The sequence below is a fragment of the Solanum stenotomum genome, chromosome 2 (assembly GCF_019186545.1).
Source record: "Solanum stenotomum isolate F172 chromosome 2, ASM1918654v1, whole genome shotgun sequence".
NCBI lineage: Eukaryota > Viridiplantae > Streptophyta > Magnoliopsida > Solanales > Solanaceae > Solanum > Solanum stenotomum.
In genome coordinates this window covers 11,371,681-11,391,158 of record NC_064283.1, presented here as the reverse complement: position 1 = coordinate 11,391,158, position 19,478 = coordinate 11,371,681, and the positions used below count along the sequence as shown (strand labels likewise).

General features: G+C 33.7%; 3 protein-coding genes and 1 pseudogene across 4 annotated transcripts in view; all 4 read left to right on the top strand.

The window, feature by feature from the left end:
• The first annotated feature begins 1,005 nt into the window (after window positions 1-1,005).
• Window positions 1,006-19,478, top strand: part of LOC125854426 (thioredoxin Y1, chloroplastic-like) — a 49,116-nt gene continuing 30,643 nt past the window's right edge. Inside the window, exons 1-4 of the mRNA XM_049533970.1 lie at window positions 1,006-1,237; window positions 2,982-3,070; window positions 3,307-3,484; window positions 4,188-4,274. Of these exons, the coding sequence (XP_049389927.1) occupies window positions 1,058-1,237; window positions 2,982-3,070; window positions 3,307-3,484; window positions 4,188-4,253 (513 nt within the window). The 5' untranslated portion in view covers window positions 1,006-1,057 and the 3' untranslated portion in view covers window positions 4,254-4,274. The remainder of the gene's footprint in view (window positions 1,238-2,981; window positions 3,071-3,306; window positions 3,485-4,187; window positions 4,275-19,478) is intronic.
• Window positions 4,824-9,656, top strand: LOC125854425 (protein SET DOMAIN GROUP 41-like). Of its 2 annotated transcripts, none has more exons than XM_049533968.1 (4): window positions 4,824-5,771; window positions 5,880-5,983; window positions 6,764-6,862; window positions 8,252-9,656. In XM_049533968.1, exons 1-4 carry the CDS (start codon window positions 4,913-4,915, stop codon window positions 9,233-9,235), a joined length of 2,046 nt encoding a protein of 681 aa, XP_049389925.1. In that variant the 5' UTR covers window positions 4,824-4,912; the 3' UTR covers window positions 9,236-9,656. The 2 variants fall into 2 exon arrangements, with proteins under 2 accessions (XP_049389925.1, XP_049389926.1); XM_049533969.1 differs by lacking the exon at window positions 6,764-6,862 and adding an exon at window positions 7,073-7,171 and having other exon boundaries at window positions 8,252-9,655.
• Window positions 10,295-10,978, top strand: LOC125854429 (abscisic stress-ripening protein 2-like; annotated as a pseudogene).
• LOC125854427 (abscisic stress-ripening protein 3) overlaps window positions 13,913-19,478 on the top strand; it is a 47,894-nt gene continuing 42,328 nt past the window's right edge. The window contains exon 1 of the mRNA XM_049533972.1: window positions 13,913-13,968. The gene's annotated coding sequence lies outside the window, so the exon portion shown is untranslated. The remainder of the gene's footprint in view (window positions 13,969-19,478) is intronic.

Here is a 19,478-nt window from a genome sequence, read left to right as displayed (position 1 = left end):
TTATGTTGGGATTAGTTATGATGGGATAAGTTGTGTTGGGATTATTTTTTATTGAGTGTTTGGTTTGTTGTATTCAAAATAATAAATTTTAAGAACAATTTATTTGTTTACAAAAATGCCCTTCATTAATGTAAAAAGTGATATAACAAAAGGGTTGAAAGAGACATTTTTGTCATTTACCTATTTTATCCCGGGATAAGTTATCCCGGGATTACTATACCACCCCAAGAGAGGGATAACTTATCCCGGTATTAATTATTAATCCCGGGATAAGTTATCCCAAACTTGCCAACCAAACAACAAAATAAGCGGTACTATAATTTAATCCCGGGACTATTTGGTATTATCCCTCACACCAAACGACCCCTTAATAAATATTGAAAGTGTGGCTAAAGGGTCCTATTAAATGCTAAAATATTATCGTTTTGAAAATTTTCCCAAATATTTAACACTTAATTCCTTCAAATTTGAACGGGTTAATGACTCATTCATTTGAAAATTTAGGTGGTTCCATATGTAATCCAAATTTATCCATGATTTTTTTTATCATAATACTTTTTTAAAAAACAAAACGTTTGATATATCATAAATAATCATAATAAAGAAAAAAAAAATAGATTTACTAGGTAATTAAACAAATTGTAAGAAAACAAACAAAGAAACTAAAACTTGGTAAGAGTTGATTGGATTAGATTATGACTCATTGTTTAATTATGAATCAAAGCTTGTCAATTTATTACTATTAGCTATTTTAATCCGTCCAAATTCAGTTTAACTCGACGTATGAACAACAATTGTATCCAAGGGAGTATTGTCACTAATAATGGATTAAAGTAGCGTGTAACAAAAGCAAAGAAGCCGTGCAAGAGATACTTTTGCAATTAGAAGTCATAAACAAAACTTCAAAGGTACGATTATTATTTATTAAACCAAATTAGTTGCCTTACTGTACAACCCACCGCACCTAATCCAAACTTTTTTCTTATTTCTTCAATCTTCTTCACACTCCCTCAAACGCATAATCTTTCAACTTTCTCGCGTTTTTTTCCTTCCAAAAATGGCATTTTCTATAGCTGCTGCCGGAGCCGGAGCTTTGGCTGCTCCATCGGCGGATTGCTGTTCTTCTACCAAGTTTTCGTACTTGGCTTCTTTGCAATTTCCCAGAGAGCTTCGTCGTGTTCAAATTGGGAACTACGGGTTGAAGTCAAAGAAAGGGTCTTCACGTCTTGTTCCTCTGGTATTTCATTTCTTTTAGCTCATATTCGAAAAGGGTGTTTTCTTTTTGGCTTCTTAAATTATTTTTGTTTAATGTTGTATGTAAATTTTCTTTGATTTTATCGTGTGGACAGATTTTTTCAGGCTTGTAGAGTTTGATTTCTTAGAATTTTGAGTATTAAGATGGATTTACTTTGTGCTTGTTGTGAATTACCCTTTCATTTGACAAAAAAATTGCTTCACTGGCATCTGTATTGGGGGTTTTATATGCTACATTTCTGTTTTTAATGGCTAGTAAATGTTAAATGTAACTATCAGTTTGTATATGGAGTCGAGGCCTTGAGGTACTAAACATATCTGTCGTTTGTCTTTTTGCTGTTTCATTTATTGTTTCTCTGGTTGGACTCTGTCTTTCTTTGTTTTTCGATTGGGGGTGGAGGTGGAAGAGTTTTATGTTGGTGAAGAACAGAAGAGGGTGAAATTGTAATAGTTTTAGTATAGATGTGATCTGTTGTTTATTCTTCTCTTTGAGTTCTTATTTGCACTTAATATCAAACTATTAGATTAAGAAATCAAGATTATTTTTTACTTGAATTTGTGTACAATCTGTGAGGATCCCTGCAGTATTAGCAAATAAGGGCAGATATTGCAGACATTCCTCCGTCTATTTCATTATTCAGCTCAGGCTTCTGTTATTTAAGAGTAGATAGACTAAACATGGCATAATAAAAAAATTCTCTCATGTGAAGTTTTGTATATGCTTAAGCCTGAATGACATGAAAACCAAGTCATTTTCTGTATCATCAAATGTTATAGCTCACGGTAGCTCTCTCTATTAAATTCTCAATGAACCTGACATCTGGTAGGAGTCTGTTAATTTGGGCCATAATCCCCCCACGCTTCACGGGCATTGAAAGTGTGCTTTATGTCTGCATATCCTCGTAACTTGATATGTTTAGGTGATGGGCGTTACACTGGCTTGGAACACTGAAATGAGTATAATCGTCACTTCTGCTTATTGACAAGTCCTCAAAATATCATTGTCTTGTTAAGTATAAGGAAGAAATAACTAATTGATAAGCTAGTGCAAAGGGGAAAATATTAATTACACCGTTTTCTAAAGGTGAACTTTGAATTTTCGAAAGAAATGAAAGTAGAATCAGATTCACTGTATATTTGTAGAAGTGTGTCAGATATTTTAGGATCCGCCAAAATAGATGTTGTATAGATCAGGAAAGGGTGAAATGAACTATTTTCTTTTTTGTTGGATACAAATTAGTATACTTATTTGTGTGGAAAGTGAGAGAAGTGAGCCACTCTTTTGTTTCATACAAATGTTAAGAGAGAATACTATCTGACCAAGTAAATAACAAATTACAGTAGATGTAAACTGTCAGAGAACAAAATATAAATTTTTTATTCACTTGCTATAATCTGATGCAAGGTCGTCGTTCGTCATTAACAATATGCTCTTGGAGGACTGCAGACTTCTGTGTTTCTATTTATTCAGTGCCTTCTTGTTGAATGCTTCATTTTCTGTTACAACTAGATGTCTATTTGTTTAGGAATGTAATCAGCCCGAGCTGCTGAATTGCATTATCTTGATTAAATCAATTTTTGATTTTATCCCTCACTGACATCATTATCTCAAATCTGCTGACCTTTGCCCGTTATGTACTCTTTGAAACTATTGCATTTTATGTTTTTGCTGTTAAAAAATATGATGGTAATTGCTTAGATTGATTGAATTATATCTGTATAATTAGGTTGAAGCAAAGAAGCAAACATTTTCTTCCTTTGAAGATCTGTTGGAGAACTCTGAGAAACCATTATTGGTTGACTTCTATGCTACCTGGTACGCTGAACTCTCCTTGGCAGCCTTCAACCTTTCTTTGCATCAAAAGTAAAAGAACATGAATGCTTACAGTATTGCTAAGTGGATATAGCTATTTGTCTCAATCTTAAGTTCTGTGAAGTCACTACTGTTTCTATTGACATAATAATGAGAGGATTTTCCATATTACTTGCATTTCTCAATAATACGATGCACATCCAAATCATGTAAGAATTAATCTAAAATCTGGATTGCAGGTGTGGTCCTTGCCAGTTCATGGTTCCTATTCTAAACGAAGTTGGTGAATCAATGAAAGATAAAATTCAAGTAGTGAAAATTGATACAGAGAAGTACCCAGCCCTCGCAGATAAGTACAAAATACAGGCACTGCCAACCTTCATATTGTTCAAGGATGGAGACGTTTGTGATCGCTTTGTAAGTGGAATGGACCTTATTATTTTACTTGTTTTCATGTTGGTTTTTCGATAGTATTCATGTCAAAGCTACCAGAACATCTTTTTGAATGATTTTGGTAGAGTAACTAGTAGGGAAAAGCTTTTAAAGTTACCAAGTAGATAAATTTCCTCTTTCTGACTCAAGTTATTATTACTTGTGAGTTTTGAGCATATTATGCCTCTTTCCCTCTTGCACTCGTACACCCAAAGCCAAAAGAAGTAGAAAAAAGAAATGATCAAATAGCTGATTGAAAACAATCAAGAAACAAAAAACTGCACTGGGTGGGGACCTTTGAAAGTGTATATAGCTTTTAAGATTTTATTTGAGCGAGAAAAATGCTAGTCGGTTCAATTTCTACTCTTGAGGTAAAGGTAAGGTCTGCATCCTCCCCAGACCTCACTTTGAGGGACTATACTGGATATATGAGTGAGAAAATTGCAAGTCAAGCACATCAGCAACAAGACCTGAGTAGTGAAAAAGTGAACACATGAAAAAATCAAAGGGGGTCCAACATCTACTAATATACATAAAAAATAATATAAACAGTGTAACTTTTTGTCCTAGCTCTGCCCCTGAACTTGAGGGTTTGGTGGATTTTCTTTTTGTTGAAATTTTTCTATTTGATTTAGTATTTAGCTCGAGTGTATCTTGTATAAGTAACTGTTTTAATGTCTTGTTTCAGGAGGGCGCACTCAATGCTCCTCAATTGATGCAACGCATAGAATCTGCACTGGAAGTAAAGCAGTAGTCTTGGCGTGCTGCCTTTCTAGTGCTCGGATCATCCTTTTGAAGTTATTTGTGTTTAAATTTCAAAGATGGTGTTCTGTGGAAGCCTTCAGTTTCTCACTCCATGTATTTGCAAAGAAAATTGATTAGATACAGGTGTACAATGGTTAATCAATTTGGCCTAACTGCTGTATTTTTTTCTCCCTTAAAATATGATTAAACTTTATTTTTTCACAGAATGGCAAACTTTGATCAACTGATGTTCAATGTATTAATCATTCACCAGATATAAGCATTACTTGCTTCATTTGGAAGAGTTTTTAGAAACCAACAGACTAATAATGATGGCANTCAACTGATGTTCAATGTATTAATCATTCACCAGATATAAGCATTTGCATTGTATTTACTTGCTTCATTTGGAAGAGTTTTTAGAAACCAAAAGACTAATAATGATGGCATCTGAATTAAGTAGCAGACTTTTCTTTCTGAAAACCAAACCAATATGAAAATGTCTGAAAACAAATGGTGATTTAAGAATTCGAACTCTCACTAAAATCTTAAAGTTCAGATAATCAATCACTTTAACTACTAAGATTTCCGGAGCTGGAAAGTATATTTGCTCATTTACCCTTTTACCATTCAACACCCACAGAAAGGAAAAGAAATAGCAGGTGAAAAATGGAGATGAGAGCAAAAGAAGCCATTCCAATAGGCCAAGACCTCACTCCTCCAATCCCACCGCTTTCTCTTTGCCTCCACCATTCTACACTCCTCTCTCACTGCTCTTCTTGCTTTTCTCCTCTCCCTCCTCCTCCTCCTTCCCTTCACTATCCTCCCTTCTTCTCCCCTAAAAATCCCAACCCAAATCACTTCATTCGCTACTGTTCCCTTCAATGCTCTTCTCTCGACTCCCCTATTCACTTCTCCTCTTCAGAATTCCACTTCTTTCACCTCTTTCCTCAACCCCTTTACACCAATTTCCCTACCTCCTCCGACCTTCGTCTCTCCCTCCGCCTCCTCCACCGCTTCCAAACACTGAATCTCATCCAAGAATCAAATGGGTCTTTATTAAATTTGGAAAGAATCGGTGGGTTGGTGACGAATTTCAGGAAAGTAATGTTCTTGGAAGAACACTGCAATGATAATGATGATGATGATCTTTCTGGAAGAATTCGTCATGGGGCAAAGGCTTTGGCTGCTTCAAGAAGAATGCGTTTAGGTTTGGATACCAACAGGGAGTTATTGTATGAAGAGTATACTGTGGAAGCTGCCGTGCTCTGCTTAGTGCTGACTAATGCAGTGGAAGTGCATGATAAGGATGGGAGAAGTTTAGGGGTGGGTGTTTATGATGTACCGTTTTCATGGGTCAATCATAGCTGCTCTCCTAATGCTTCTTACAGGTTTTGTACAGCATCAGATTCTGGAGGAATATCGAAGTGTAGGATATGTCCAGCAGCTACAGAGACTGGTGCTGCTGGCATTGAAAGTGAATCAATTAGTAGTAATCCTGAACTTCAGAAATCCATGTCAGTGATTGGTAATGTTCTACTGCATTTAATTTCCAAAGTTATTATCTTTTTGATAATCTTGATAGAAAGCAAATGTGATTTAGTTTCTGCTTTTTCGATTCTTTGTTTGGCTATAGGTGGAAGTGAAACATGTGGTCCGAAGATTATCCTTAGAAGTATAAAGGGCATCAACAAAAGTGAAGAAGTGTTGATTACATACACTGACTTGTTACAGCCTCAGGTACACTTGTTCTCAATCTTTTGAAGGACACAGTGCAACTTCATATTACCGGGGACATCACTATAGATAGGAAAGAGTGGATGTCGCATATTAGGGTAGAAGGCTAGTAGGGGAGGGTGTCGTCTTTCCTTGCATAGGTTTAGTGCCTGTCATAGGACTAGTTGTACCCTTGTAGTTCTTGTCGTATGATGTTTATTGTATTTCGATTATCACATTATTTTGTTGTTGTTTCTGATTCTCTCTTGTATACTTAACACTGCTTTTCTTATTAACCACTATGCTTTCTCCATTGTTTTCATCTTCTTTTACTTGGTTTGATGCACTTGAGCTGAGGGTCTTTCGGAAACAGGCTCTCTACCTCCACGAGGTAGCGGTAAGGTCTGCGTACACTCTACCCTCCCCTGACCCCACTTTGTGGAATTTCACTGGGTATGTTGTTGTTGTTGTGTTTCTTATCAAATGTTTCTTGATGGAGAACCTTCTGAACTCAGGTATGAACTATGAATCAAGTGCCAGTTTAGATACTTTTTCTATGACAGAACAAAATGCTGGTTCCAATGCTTGTTTAGGCTATGGATAATATCACTGTAACATTATCAATTAGATTTATTTGAGTTGTTGCTTAGATTGTTTACCAAAATTGTTCTTCATTTTCAAATCCAGTATATAGGGATGATGACAGCTAACTTCTACAAGTTATTTTTAATGATGTCCTACGTTAACCATGTCAACTTTCAAAAGAAAAAAACAGTTTTAATAGTGACTTTAGTTGTCTTCCAGGTAATGAGGCAATCAGAGTTGTGGTCGAAGTACAGGTTCAGTTGCTGCTGTAAACGATGTAGAGCAATGCCTACAACTTATATGGATCATTGTCTGCAGGTAAAATCATATGGTTTGAGAACAGTGGTTAGAAGGGTATGCATAGGTGATGTATTGTCAAACCGTAATCGTAAAACCATCATTTTCGTTCACTGTAAGCTCCTACTTAAAATGTTTCCAGTTTCACCTCTTTGATTTTCCATACCTTATAAATTTATGTTTGGTAATTTCAGCATATTCCTGTTAATTCGAGTTGNAGTTGTCTTCCAGGTAATGAGGCAATCAGAGTTGTGGTCGAAGTACAGGTTCAGTTGCTGCTGTAAACGATGTAGAGCACTGCCTACGACTTATATGGATCATTGTCTGCAGGTAAAATCATATGGTTTGAGAACAGTGGTTAGAAGGGTATGCATAGGTGATGTATTGTCGAACCGTAATCGTAAAACCATCATTTTCGTTCAACTGTAAGCTCCTACTTAAAATGATTCCAGTTTCACCTCTTTGATTTTCCATACCTTATAAATTTATGTTTGGTAATTGCAGCATATTCCTGTTAATTCGAGTTGTAGTGGGTAATCTAGTAATTGGAGCATTTTTCTTTTATTATGATCTATTTTTTATGTAATTGACAACTAAATAGTTGTAATTTGGAGAGTTCCTTCATTCATTACTTTGATTTTGCTTCCATTGTTTTTTTTTTTTTTGATGAATACTTTGCTGCCATTGTTGTTTCAGCATATTTGTGTTTTAATTTCCTTAAATTTGATCTGACATCAAATTGTGATTGCATTCAGAATGCACTTAGACAGTAAAAGAATTAGCCCACAGTTGATAGACACGTATGAAAGTTTGATGATCATGCAGATGAGATGTGACTATAAATGTTGTTTCAAAGAAACTAAGGTGTTAAAACTTGGTAAGTGCTCACCAAGGCAAAAAGAACGGACTAAGAGGTGATTTCTGGTGCAACCCCATCACAACTAGAAGTGCTCCGAATCTCCTCCCACTGTCCTTACTCGGGTCTTGGCTCTATTGTATATGTCCTTAATCGACCTAGAGTATGCCACAGGAACACCTCTAGCCTCCAAGCATCTCCATAGAACCTCCCTCGGAACTTTGTCATATGCCTTTTCTATGTTAATGAAACATCATGTTTATCATCAATAGCAATAAGAAAATTAAAAATAGCCCAAAAACTTCCGGGCTGGTGTTTAACAATCTGCTAAGTAGTCTAGTTTATATATTTTCTCTTGTAATTTTCCATCATATTGTTCGTTTCTTCCTTTTATTTTTTTGGGAGTTTTTTTTCTTTTATCCCAAGTTCTGCTTTGAAGTTCAAACTAATCAAGCTAAGTTGAAGATCATTGTTCTTCTTGTTTTTCTCCTAATAATTATGGCGTATCTAAGCCTTTTGGATCATTAACATCTTTTGTGAATTTTCTTGTGTAGGAGATCTTAATTTTAAATCTCGATTGTTCAAATATGGCTTCTGGTGACAACTTTTATGAGGACCATGTAATGGAGAAGCTGATTGATTGCTTGAATGATGCTATAGATGACTTCCTGTCATTTAATAACCCCAAGAATTGTTGTGAAAAACTCGAGATCCTGCTTACTCAAGATCATGTTAACATTCTTCTAAAGCCTGACGGAGAAAAATTACATCAACTCTTCAGATTACATCCTCTTCACCATGTCTCTTTGCATGCCTACATGACACTTGCGTCTGCATATAAAGTCTCTGTAGGTGAACTGCTGGCCCTAGACCCCGAAGGTGATGAACATCAAACCAAAGCTTTTAATATGAGTAGAAAGAGTGCAGCATATTCCTTGTTGCTTGCAGGTGCCACTCAGCATTTATTAGAATCCGAGTCTTCTCTCATTGTGCCTGTATCAAATTTTTGGATGACTGCTGGTGAGACTTTACTAAGTTTTGTCAGACGTTCCGCATGGAACTTATTTTCAAGGGGATGGCACATTGAAGATTTTTCATTTTCGTCATGTCAAATTTGTGGCAAGTGCACATTGCTTGATAGGTTTAGAGATAAATTTACAGATTTTCATGATGAAAATGCAGAATTCGCTGACGTAACTAACCAATTTTTGAGTTGTGTTACCGATATAACACCAAAAATCTGGGGTTTTCTCATAGAGGAAGATGGTTACTTGAAAGTAGTTGAGGATCCCATTAACTTTAGATGGCTTGGTAGTAGGATGGCAACTCATGCTACAAGTCCTAATGCATCAGAGAAAACAGGTTCTGGATTGGAAGCAGAAGATAATCACAATGAGATACGGGTAAAATTGTTCCTGCTTGGTATTCACTGCTTAATCTATGGAGCATTTTTGTCAACTGTATGTTTTGGTCCTAATTCGCAACTGATGTCTAAAGTTGAAAGTCTTTTAAGTGTCAAAGGTACTCTGAATGGTTAAGCCATTATGGTTGCATACAAATCCCAATTGTGTGTCTAATAGTCTTTAAAGTTGTTGGCTACATGATAAATAGAATGAAAGCTAAACTCATTTTCTGGGCAGTCCATGTTACTTAGCTTTGCGTACTAGTACATTTTGGACTGGAATTAATGCAATGACACAATTCATTTTTGGCCATTGATTTAAGATGCCAGGGGTTCATTGTGTCATTCAAAAGGTTAAGTGGAATTTTTAATCTTTAATTAGATGAGAAGATTAGTCCCTGCTAGATAAATAAGTGATGAGTGTGATCACAAATTTTAATTCTATTTTTAGTAGTGGTTTAGTGAAGAAAGCAAATCCCCAATGCTTAAGCATGAAGCAAGTAAAGTCAAGAACTCACGTCTATGTAGGGTATGTTGGGTTAGGTCTAAGTATTAATTTTGATTAAAGAAGACGTATGTCATGTCAAAATATTAATTGTAGAGAGGGATAGAGAGGAAAAAATTGCTATAAAATCCTACTGTATAACTATGTTAGACAATTTTTTAAAAGTATGCTATGTTTCCTTAGTTTTTCTTAAATTTTCTCTTTTGTCATATATGTTAGACGTTAGTCATTAGAAAATGCACTTTTTTATTTCCTTTTTTCCCTTATTTTTTTTCTTTCTAAATTCCAGCTCTTCTTCTACACGTACACAAAAAAAAAAAAAGTTTGAAAATGAAATGCCGAACCACATGTTATCCGTTTTCTGATTTAGGTAAACGCAAGGAAATTTTCAAACTAAGATTTCACAGTTATAACATCCACCAGTCAAAACCTCACTTAGTTCGAAATAAACTATAAATAATTGATTGAAATTTCTAACGCTAGCTCACACAAGTAAGTAATTAATTAATAATATATACATCCAGATGAAATCAAACTATACTATATAAAAATATCATAATTGAAGGCTCCACCTAATATATAGAAATCCCTTTCACAACATTTTCTCATCACTCACGCTAGCTAATATTTCTGGACATTATCTATATAATTAACCAGCTATAAATAATGGATTAGAAAACAAAATATCAAAGCACAAATTATCTATTGACGTTTTAGCAACAATTAATTTTGAGAAGCAATATAATATGGCTGAAGAGAAACAGCATCACCATTTGTTCCACCACAGGAACAAGGAAGATGAGGGTGGACCAGTTGATTATGAAAAAGAAGTGAAGCACCACAGCCATCTCGAGTAGATTGGTGAACTTGGTGCTGTTGCTGCTGGTGCTTTCGCCTTGGTACGTAAGTAATAACATATAGTCTATAGTCGATATATATACTATGATATTTTTTTTATACACGTACATATGTTACAAGTCTTCTTTAATTTCTTACTCTGTTTGTGGTTGAATAAATATATATATAGCATGAGAAGCACAAGGCAAAGAAGAACCCAGAGAATGCACACAAACACAAGATAGAGGAAGACATAGCAGCAGTAGCTGCAGTTGGTGCTGGTGGATTTGCATTCCATGAACATCATCAGAAAAAAGATGCCAAGAAAGAGAAAAAGGAAGCTGAGGGAGGACACCACCATCACCACTACTAATTAAATTTAACTATCCTATGGACTCCATGTTTGTCTAATATAAATAAAAGATACTACTATGTGTTTTGTATCCAATTTTAATTTCTATCCAGAGTGTTTGATTTGGTGTTTCTATGTTAATCTCACCATGTAATACTTTGTCTATGGATTAACTTGCTTCTTGAGTGTTATTTCTTATATTTCGATTGGTGTATTGTTTTATTACGGTACTGTTTTTCTTAACATTTGTTGTTTTGTTATTATCTATTGATTCTTATACTTTCATTACTATTTGTTGTTATTTATTGAGTCAAGGTCTATCATATCAACATCTTTATCTCTGAAGTACGTGTATAATTAATCTGCATATATTCTATTCTCTCCAAATTTTATTTTGTTGGATTACATTAAATATATTATTACTATTATTCATTTGTCCAATATTTATAATGACGTCTTGGCTAATTCGAATTCATACCGCGTAAAATGGGCATCTTGAGTAGTTGAACTTGAGTTTGCTTGAGGACAAGCAAACATTTAAGTTGGGGGTGTTGATGAGTCCACAAATTAGACTCATCTAGGGATATATTTTAATATAAATTGTGCCCTCAAATGCTTATTTTATCTCAATATCTGATAAAAACACTTAAGTTTCATATATTTGAAGTTTTAGTGGAAGCATGGACACTTAGGCGCAAAAATGAACAAAAAGGCTGAAAAGAACGAAGAAGCTGAAGCCTGAGCATCATCGAGTCCACTTGGCGAGTCGCCGAAGGGTTTTACTTCGTCCTTTGTTCCAGTATGCGAAGCCCTGAGGGAGAAGGATAAAAAAGGCGATGAAAGAAGCAGTCGGCGTATCGCCGAATAGTTTGGCGAAGCAATACTATGTCGCCCAATGACACAGAGCATGACGATGCTGAAGGTTGGTGCAACATGGCGACGAACTACACCAAAGGGAAAATCGCCGAGTTGATCGGCGATCCGACTAATGACGCCAAATGATCCGCTGCAGCACAAATCTGTAATAACTATAAATACTAGTTAGAATTTTATTTTAAGAGTCGAACAGTTGTTATAATTTTCATATAGAATAGTACTTTTTGATATTTTTGCTCTAAGTTTGAGAGGGTTTTGGAGACTTGAAGAAGAAGAGGGTTTCATCTTCTAGATTTGGAGTTGGGTCTCTTGGATTTTTCATTCTTGGCCTGTAACAAGACTTAAATCTCCATACCCATTTGAATGCAAGCTCATTTAGGTATAATTTCTATCTCTTGATGTGTGGCTAAAAACCCAAATTTTTGGGGTGTGATTTAGCGAATATGGGTTAAATAGTTGTTGGGTCTTGCTTGCTGATAGATTAGATGTAGTTTAACGGTGATTTCGTCTAGTAGTTGTGGATGAATCTAACAAATTTGTAGTTGCAAATACAAGTTTATTTATGTGTTTTCGACTTTCTCGAGAGAGAGGTCGCGAAACCAAGACTACTAGATTGATGGCCTAAGGAGTGGGTCGACATGAGGTTCAGCCCGAGAGGGTGAGCCCTAGTCACATCTCCTAACACTCAGCTCGAGAGAGTGAGTGGGGGTAAGACGTAGGCTGGTCTTTATGCAACAAGTAGGTGTCCGAGAGGAACCCATTTGATACGGGGTAAGTTGATCGAGAGAGAACTTATTTCCACATAAAGCTTAGCCTAGTCACTATTACTCTATAAATTTTCTATTGAAAGCATGTACCCAATAATTTAGATTAACCCATATTCCGGTCACATCCCAAGAATCCCCCCCTTTCATTGCTTAGATTTCCTTGCTGATTTTACTAATTTTAGCTTACTTGTGACAAAACCTCAATTTGATATTTGACACTTTTGTGTCCTCCTTTTAATTTACAATGTTTTTACTCGTTAATAACTTTAGCTATGACTAGTTAGAACTAAATTTTATTTTTCTATAAATTCTCAAAACCACTCTCTTGGGACGATCCCAACCCTTGGTTGGGTTACTAAACTATTGTACGATTGTAGACACTTGCATTGGAAGTTGTGTCTTGATTACGCAAACATCAAATTTCTAACGTTCACATAAGTAATTAATTGATTTATAATATAATATACTTCCAGAAGAAGTCAAATTTAATTTTCTATAGCAAGATGATGAATTTTTTACCAATCTAAGCCATTATTTAAACCAATTCATCAAAATAATACGCTTTTAATTTTTTTTACAAAACTAGTATAAACGTATTTCTGAGTAACGTTTTAGGGTATTTTTATTTTAAAAATTCAACGGACAAAAACTGACGGAGCTGACGATATTAAATGAATAAACGTACTCCTGAGTAATGTTTTACACCTAAAACATTATTCACGAGTACGTTTATTGAGAAGCAAATCACGGGCCACTGAATTCAATCCTGCAAATGCAAATGGAGTGACCAGTTGTGTTCAGTTGCCATTTTACCTCTCTTTATTGTAGAATATTTATTGTACATGCATGGACGAGCAGTTGGAGTTGTCGCAGAGAGTTATCATAAATGTAAATGGAGACTTTTGTAAAGCAACAAGTTTTATTACTCATCGGAGAATTCACTGCGATTATTGATTTCATGTAACTATATTTATGGTATGAGATGAGTTTTATGTCGAGATTTATGGTATGAGATTTCATGAATGTGTATGAGATGAGATTTCATGATTTGTAGGGATTGCGTTTTCAGAATCAGGAGAAAGGACATCAAGACCAATTGGCCATTTGCATTTGCAAGATTGGATTCAGTGCCCGTGATTGAATTCTCAATAAACGTACTCGTGAGAAACGTTTTAGGTGTAAAACGTTACTCAGGAGTACTTTTATTCATTTAACGTCGTCAGCTCCGTCAGTTTTTGTCCGTTGAATTTTTAAAATAAAAATATCCTAAAACGTTAATCAGAAATACGTTTATACTAGTTTTGTAAAAAAAATAAAAACATATTATTTTGATGAATTGGAAAAAATTAAATTGAACGTGTGCCACCTAATTCATGGACGAATTTTCACATCCTTCATGCCAACTACGTAATATTTTTGGACATAACAATTCATTGGCCTATAAATAATGGACTAGCTAGAAAAAAACAAAATATCAAAGCACTAATTGTCTGCCTATCAACGTTTTATCAACAATTAATTTAGAGAAGCAATATAATATGGCTGAAGAGAAACAACATCACCGTTTGTTCCACCACAAGAACAAGGAGGAAGAAAGTGGTCCAGTTGATCATGAAAAAAAAGTGAAGCACCATAGCCATCTCCAGAAAATTGGTGAACTTGGTGCTGTTGCTGCCGGTGCTTACGCCTTGGTACGTAAATATATGTTCATCGACATACAATATTTCATTAACATGTCATAAGTTTTCTTTAATTTCTTAAATTATGTGTCCAGTTATTTAAAATAGGATATGTACGGGGTGTACTATTACATGTTATATGTGGGAATTGGGATACATATAGTTGGACTTATGATTTTGCTCCAAGTCTAAAGTGATCGATCATATAACTTTTCTAATGTTATATGTGGGAATTGGGATATATAGGTACTCTGCCTTTTGGTGGTTGCTTTACTGTGTCACTTTTGAATTATTGACACACTAACTATGCACTTTTGACTTTGCACCATAGTATTAGAGAAAATGAGGTCCTTATCAAAGAAAATATGATAAAGAAAGTGTATGCATCTTAATCATGATTAAGGTTGTCTTATTTTTGATTTCACATTAAACCAAACCTCAAAACCTTCTGAACTCTGAAGCAAAACCCTTGTTCACTTTTCTGGGCACTCCAATCCCTCGCTATCATGAACTTGGATGAACATGAAGAATTTAGGTGTGTCCTGTAAAAAAAAAACTATTATGACGATGATGATACGGATTGAGCTTAAATGAAGCAGTGATGATTCATGTAGTTATATTCATTGGTAGTTGTTGCTCGCCGTGCTCCTTGTCTTGCTTCACAATCTGATTGTGTTAGTTGGTAAAATGCCGAGTTTTTGTGATGCTCACCTAATGGCTTAGAATCTAGTATTACGCATGCTACTTCCCATCAGTAACAGGTATGGTGAAGTGGTTGAGATATGCATGAGCTGGCAAAAAGAATCATCAGCATTTGATGGAAGCGGCTTTGTAAATGAGATGAAGTTCACAATAATAGTTCTGTATATTCAAATTGTCATTTTCACTAATCGAGAGTCGAACCATGTAGCCAAAATGATCCTAATTTGTAATTCTAAATTTTACACTAGAGGCTTTAGGCCTAGAGATTCAACAGTGTCTAAGTAGGTGCTTCAGGTGTCGTTTGTAGAGTATATTAGAAAATATAATGTATGCATGCATTAGGTGCGTGTATTAGTAGTACCTTGTTTGATACACTTTTTCTTGTCATGTATAACTAATGTTTGCATTAATAGACTTTATGGCCTTTTAAAGTATTTTTTTTTTTTAAAAAGAAAATCTAATTTCAACATAATTTAATAACTTTTTTACTATTGTGGTGATAAATTTGATGAAAAAAATTCTTTGCCAACTATTCACAAAAATATTTTGACTCAAATAGTATAACTATTTAACATTATTTTTGACAAAAGAAGAAGAAGAGGAGGAGTTAATGATGTTTAGAAAAGATTCAACGGTATGTAATAAGCTCCTTTATATTAATTAGTGATTTTGCAATGCAAGATTCTCGTTATGAGGTACAAAAATCAATGCACTTATTTTTTTAAAAAAAAATTGAGTCAGGAGCGTTGTTGCTACCGTATTAGATATGTTTAGCTCATGTATTTGTATTGAATAATTCATTAAATATGTATAAATATATTATTGCGAATTGAGTAACTAAAATAAATTATGAGTTGAATGACAAATTTGTTTATGCTCAATAAAGCGAGAGGTAGACTTGCATTTATGGTAATGTGTTATACATCGATCGAACCAATGTTAACCTTGAAAAGAACTATGTATACATTTGTTATATTCCCAATTCTCAATATAATCTATTTAATGAGAGATATGTTAAATATATTATGGGTTATGAATTTGTAAGTTAAAATGATGCAAAATTGGTAAAAAATTTGTAAATTACTACGATTTTTTTTTCATAGGTTAATAAAGTAAAATGGATTTCCTACACATGAGTTTTTGAGAAGTCCATGGAATTAAAGGTGTGACTTTTTTTTCTTTGTACAAAAATAAAACAATTGGGGCGGAAAAAAATGGAAATGAGAAAGACCACCAAAAGATATGATGAAGTGGATATGTGACTCTCTTTTTTTAACCAAATGTCTCGTTTTTGAGTCGTTGATTTGGAAAAATCTTTGGTAGGGAGCGCTTTCCCAAATGAAACCTATATATGTGTTGTGAATCCGAAATAGTCACTCTAATACGGAAATCGAACACTGAATAAGAAAACGATTGTTATAAAAAAAAATAGGAGAAAGAAATTATAAAATGAAGAATTAAATTTTTACTAACAAAATAAAAATTCATATGATCAACCAACTGAGCTACTAAAATTTCGATCGAATTTAGATTCCATATAAAGCCCTTTTCTAGTACTTTAGAGAACTTTCACAAATACTCAATAGATAAGATCCACCGATGGAAGAATTCAATAAATAAATGAATTAGGATGTCATATAAAACAAGTATCTAAGAATTCTTACTCCTAAACATACTTAGCATCATTCTTTTGTCCCTATAAATAAATATCCCATCACCTTCCACTTTATTTTTCTGATAACCACAATAATATACTACTACTTACCAAAATATGAAGAATTTTTCTACAACTGCAGTCCTACTCTTCTTAGTGCTTCTTCTCTCAACAAATGGTATGCTATAGCTATAGCAATTTTATTAAAGTCAAATCTTTATTCGTTATAATGATAATAATATTTATCTGAAATTTTTATAATTATTATAATGAAATATTGTTATATATATGTATTGATGTTTTGATCTTATTAAGCTTTACCAATACTATTATATATAGTGAAAGTGTTCTTATATATATCTCATTTAACTTTATGCTTATTAAAGTGAAGTGTTGTTACGTGACTTTTTTTTTTTTTTTTAAATATATATATTTTCCACCCAAAATTTTGAAATTTCCAATTTACCGCTGAAACAATCTAAGTATATTTCACACTTTATTGAATTTGCCGCCTAAAAATTCAAAATTTCAATTTTCAATCCACAATTTAAATTTTCAAATTGCCGTCATAACTATCAATATATTTCATACTTTATTCCAATTCATGCCTAATTCAATTTTACACCCAAAATTTCAAAATTGCTTCTTCTCTCAACAAATGGTATGCTATAGCTATATCAATTTTATTAAAGTCAAATCTTTATTCGTTATAATGAAAATAATATTTATCTGAAAATTTTATAATTATTATAATGAAATATTGTTATATATATGTATTGATGTTTTGATCTTATCCAAGCTTTACCAATACTATTAGGGCCCGTTTGGCCATAGATTTTCCAAATAATATTTGGGGAAAAATTTGGCAAATAGTGTTTGTCTATACAATTTGCCATTATTTGGCAAATATCTCAAATTTCCAAATACTAGTTTTTTCTAGTATTTGGGAAAAATCTCATTATTTGGGATCTGTTCAAAATTGAAATTTTATACCAAACTTTTATCTTTTACAAAAACACCCTCTATAGTAGTTGTTTGCGTTGTATTACATAATTTTTTACGTAAACACCAAAGTAGTGATGAAATATTTAGTGAATATGAAAGTGATGATATGGTTGTTGATGAAAATGATGAACAATCGGCTCAGGGTAACAAAATCATGTGCTTTGTCTACTTTACGATGTATGGAATGATGCTTGTTGCACTCGCTCCAAACTACCACATTGCTCTAGTGTCATGGAACTACTTGTTATTTGTTGCAACGAAGATCCAATTGACTTGTAATACAAATTTATGGTTAATTTTGATAGTTTTTAAAACTTATGGGTATAAATCATATTTTTCTAAAAAAGTGAAATATATTTCCTAAATACTATGGCCAAACACATGGTAAAATTTCACCCAAATTTTCATCCAAATAATATTTGCCAAGAATATTTGGAAATCTATCGTCAAACGCTAGCTATATATAGTGGAAGTGTTCTTACATATATCACATTTAACTTTATGCTTATTAAAGTGAGAGAAAAGACGTAAATTCACCACTAAAGTTGTCTTGTATTTGCATAAAGATACCTTAACTTTGGAAGTGTCCTATCACCCCACAAAACTATTTAATATCTTTGTAAATGGGTCATTTTGACCCATTTCCTCGTCTTGGTTGTTACCACGCACATGAGGCGCGTGACCCAATCTTTTCACTGCCATTAACCAGTTTTAAAGTTCCATGCGTTGTTTTATTTCTTTATTATTAATTATTTAATTAATTTACATCATCTTTCCCATTATCTTCTTCACCCAAATTCAAAATCCAACTATCTTTTCTTCATCTTCTTCAACTTAGAAGATCATTTACTTCATCCATTTTTATCACTTTTTTTCTTGTCTCTTGCTTTTCTTTGTTTCTTTTTCTTCTTTTATCCTCTTTATTTTTTTAAAAAGAAAAAACAAATGTGAACTCAATTGATTAGAGAGTACTATGAAACTCCATTTTTTTTGTCTCACTACCTTGCTTTAGTAACTTGAGAGTTGAATTGATTTTTTTTAGTGATGTTTTAGTGGCAGAAATAGTGTTGTAACAGGGAGGCATCATGGAGGCTACGTTGAAGGCGACAATGGTTGCTACTTTTGGAGGATTTACAACAAAGAACAAAGGATTTGAGTTATGAAGATTTAAGAAGAAAGAGGGAAAAAATAAAAATGAAAATGAAACTAAAAATTAAAAGAATTTAATACGTGTCAAACAACAACTGGTGTGTGATTGCATCTATTTTCATGCAATTGAGGTTGGGTGAAAAGTGAGATATTTATAACACTCTTAAATTGTTCAATGGGGAAATAGGACACCACAAAGTTAAAGTGTCTTTTTGAAAATTCGAGACAACTTTAGTGGTGACTTTATGTCTTTTCTCTTAAAGTGAAGTGTTGTTAAGTTACTTTTTTTTTAAAAAATAAAAATATTTTCCACCCAATTTTTTGAAATTTCCAATTTATCGCCGAAACAATCTAAGTATTAGAGCCGTCAATATGGGCTAGGCCTGTTGGGCCAGCCTGGCTTAACCTGAGATTTAATAGGACTGAGCTAAGATTTTTGGAGCCCATTTAAGAAAAGGGCTTTTTAGCCCAACCTGAATAAGCCTGCTGATTTGTGGAGCTTGAGAAATATTGGTAGAGCCGGCTCGTGGGCCAAATAAAAATAATTAAAAAAATATAATATAATATTAAAATTTAAAATTAAAGAGAATCCAAACTCAAAATCTATTTAATATTTAACTAATTGAAACCGCATATAAATTGCAGATGAAAATGAAGATGTTAAGACAACCTTGCCACAAGCTGATTCAGATATGCTTGATGAAGATGATCATGAAGTGTTGGATACGTCATAGATTTCATGATGTGTTAGATACGCCATAAGTTTCATGATTTTTTTAAGGAGTTTATTTTTAACTTTTTTATGGTTGGAATATTGTCACATTTTTTGTGTTTTAATGTGACAAAACAATTA

What these genes read in the sequence shown, in the direction of transcription:
- LOC125854425 (XM_049533968.1), top strand. Translation starts at nt 4,913, where the DNA reads ATGGAGATGAGAGCAAAAGAAGCCATTCCAATAGGCCAAGACCTCACT. An exon ending in CTGACTTGTTACAGCCTCAG is followed by an intron (nt 5,984 to 6,763) that starts GTACACTTGTTC and finishes GTTGTCTTCCAG; the next exon opens with GTAATGAGGCAATCAGAGTT. An exon ending in ATATGGATCATTGTCTGCAG is followed by an intron (nt 6,863 to 8,251) that starts GTAAAATCATAT and finishes TTTCTTGTGTAG; the next exon opens with GAGATCTTAATTTTAAATCT.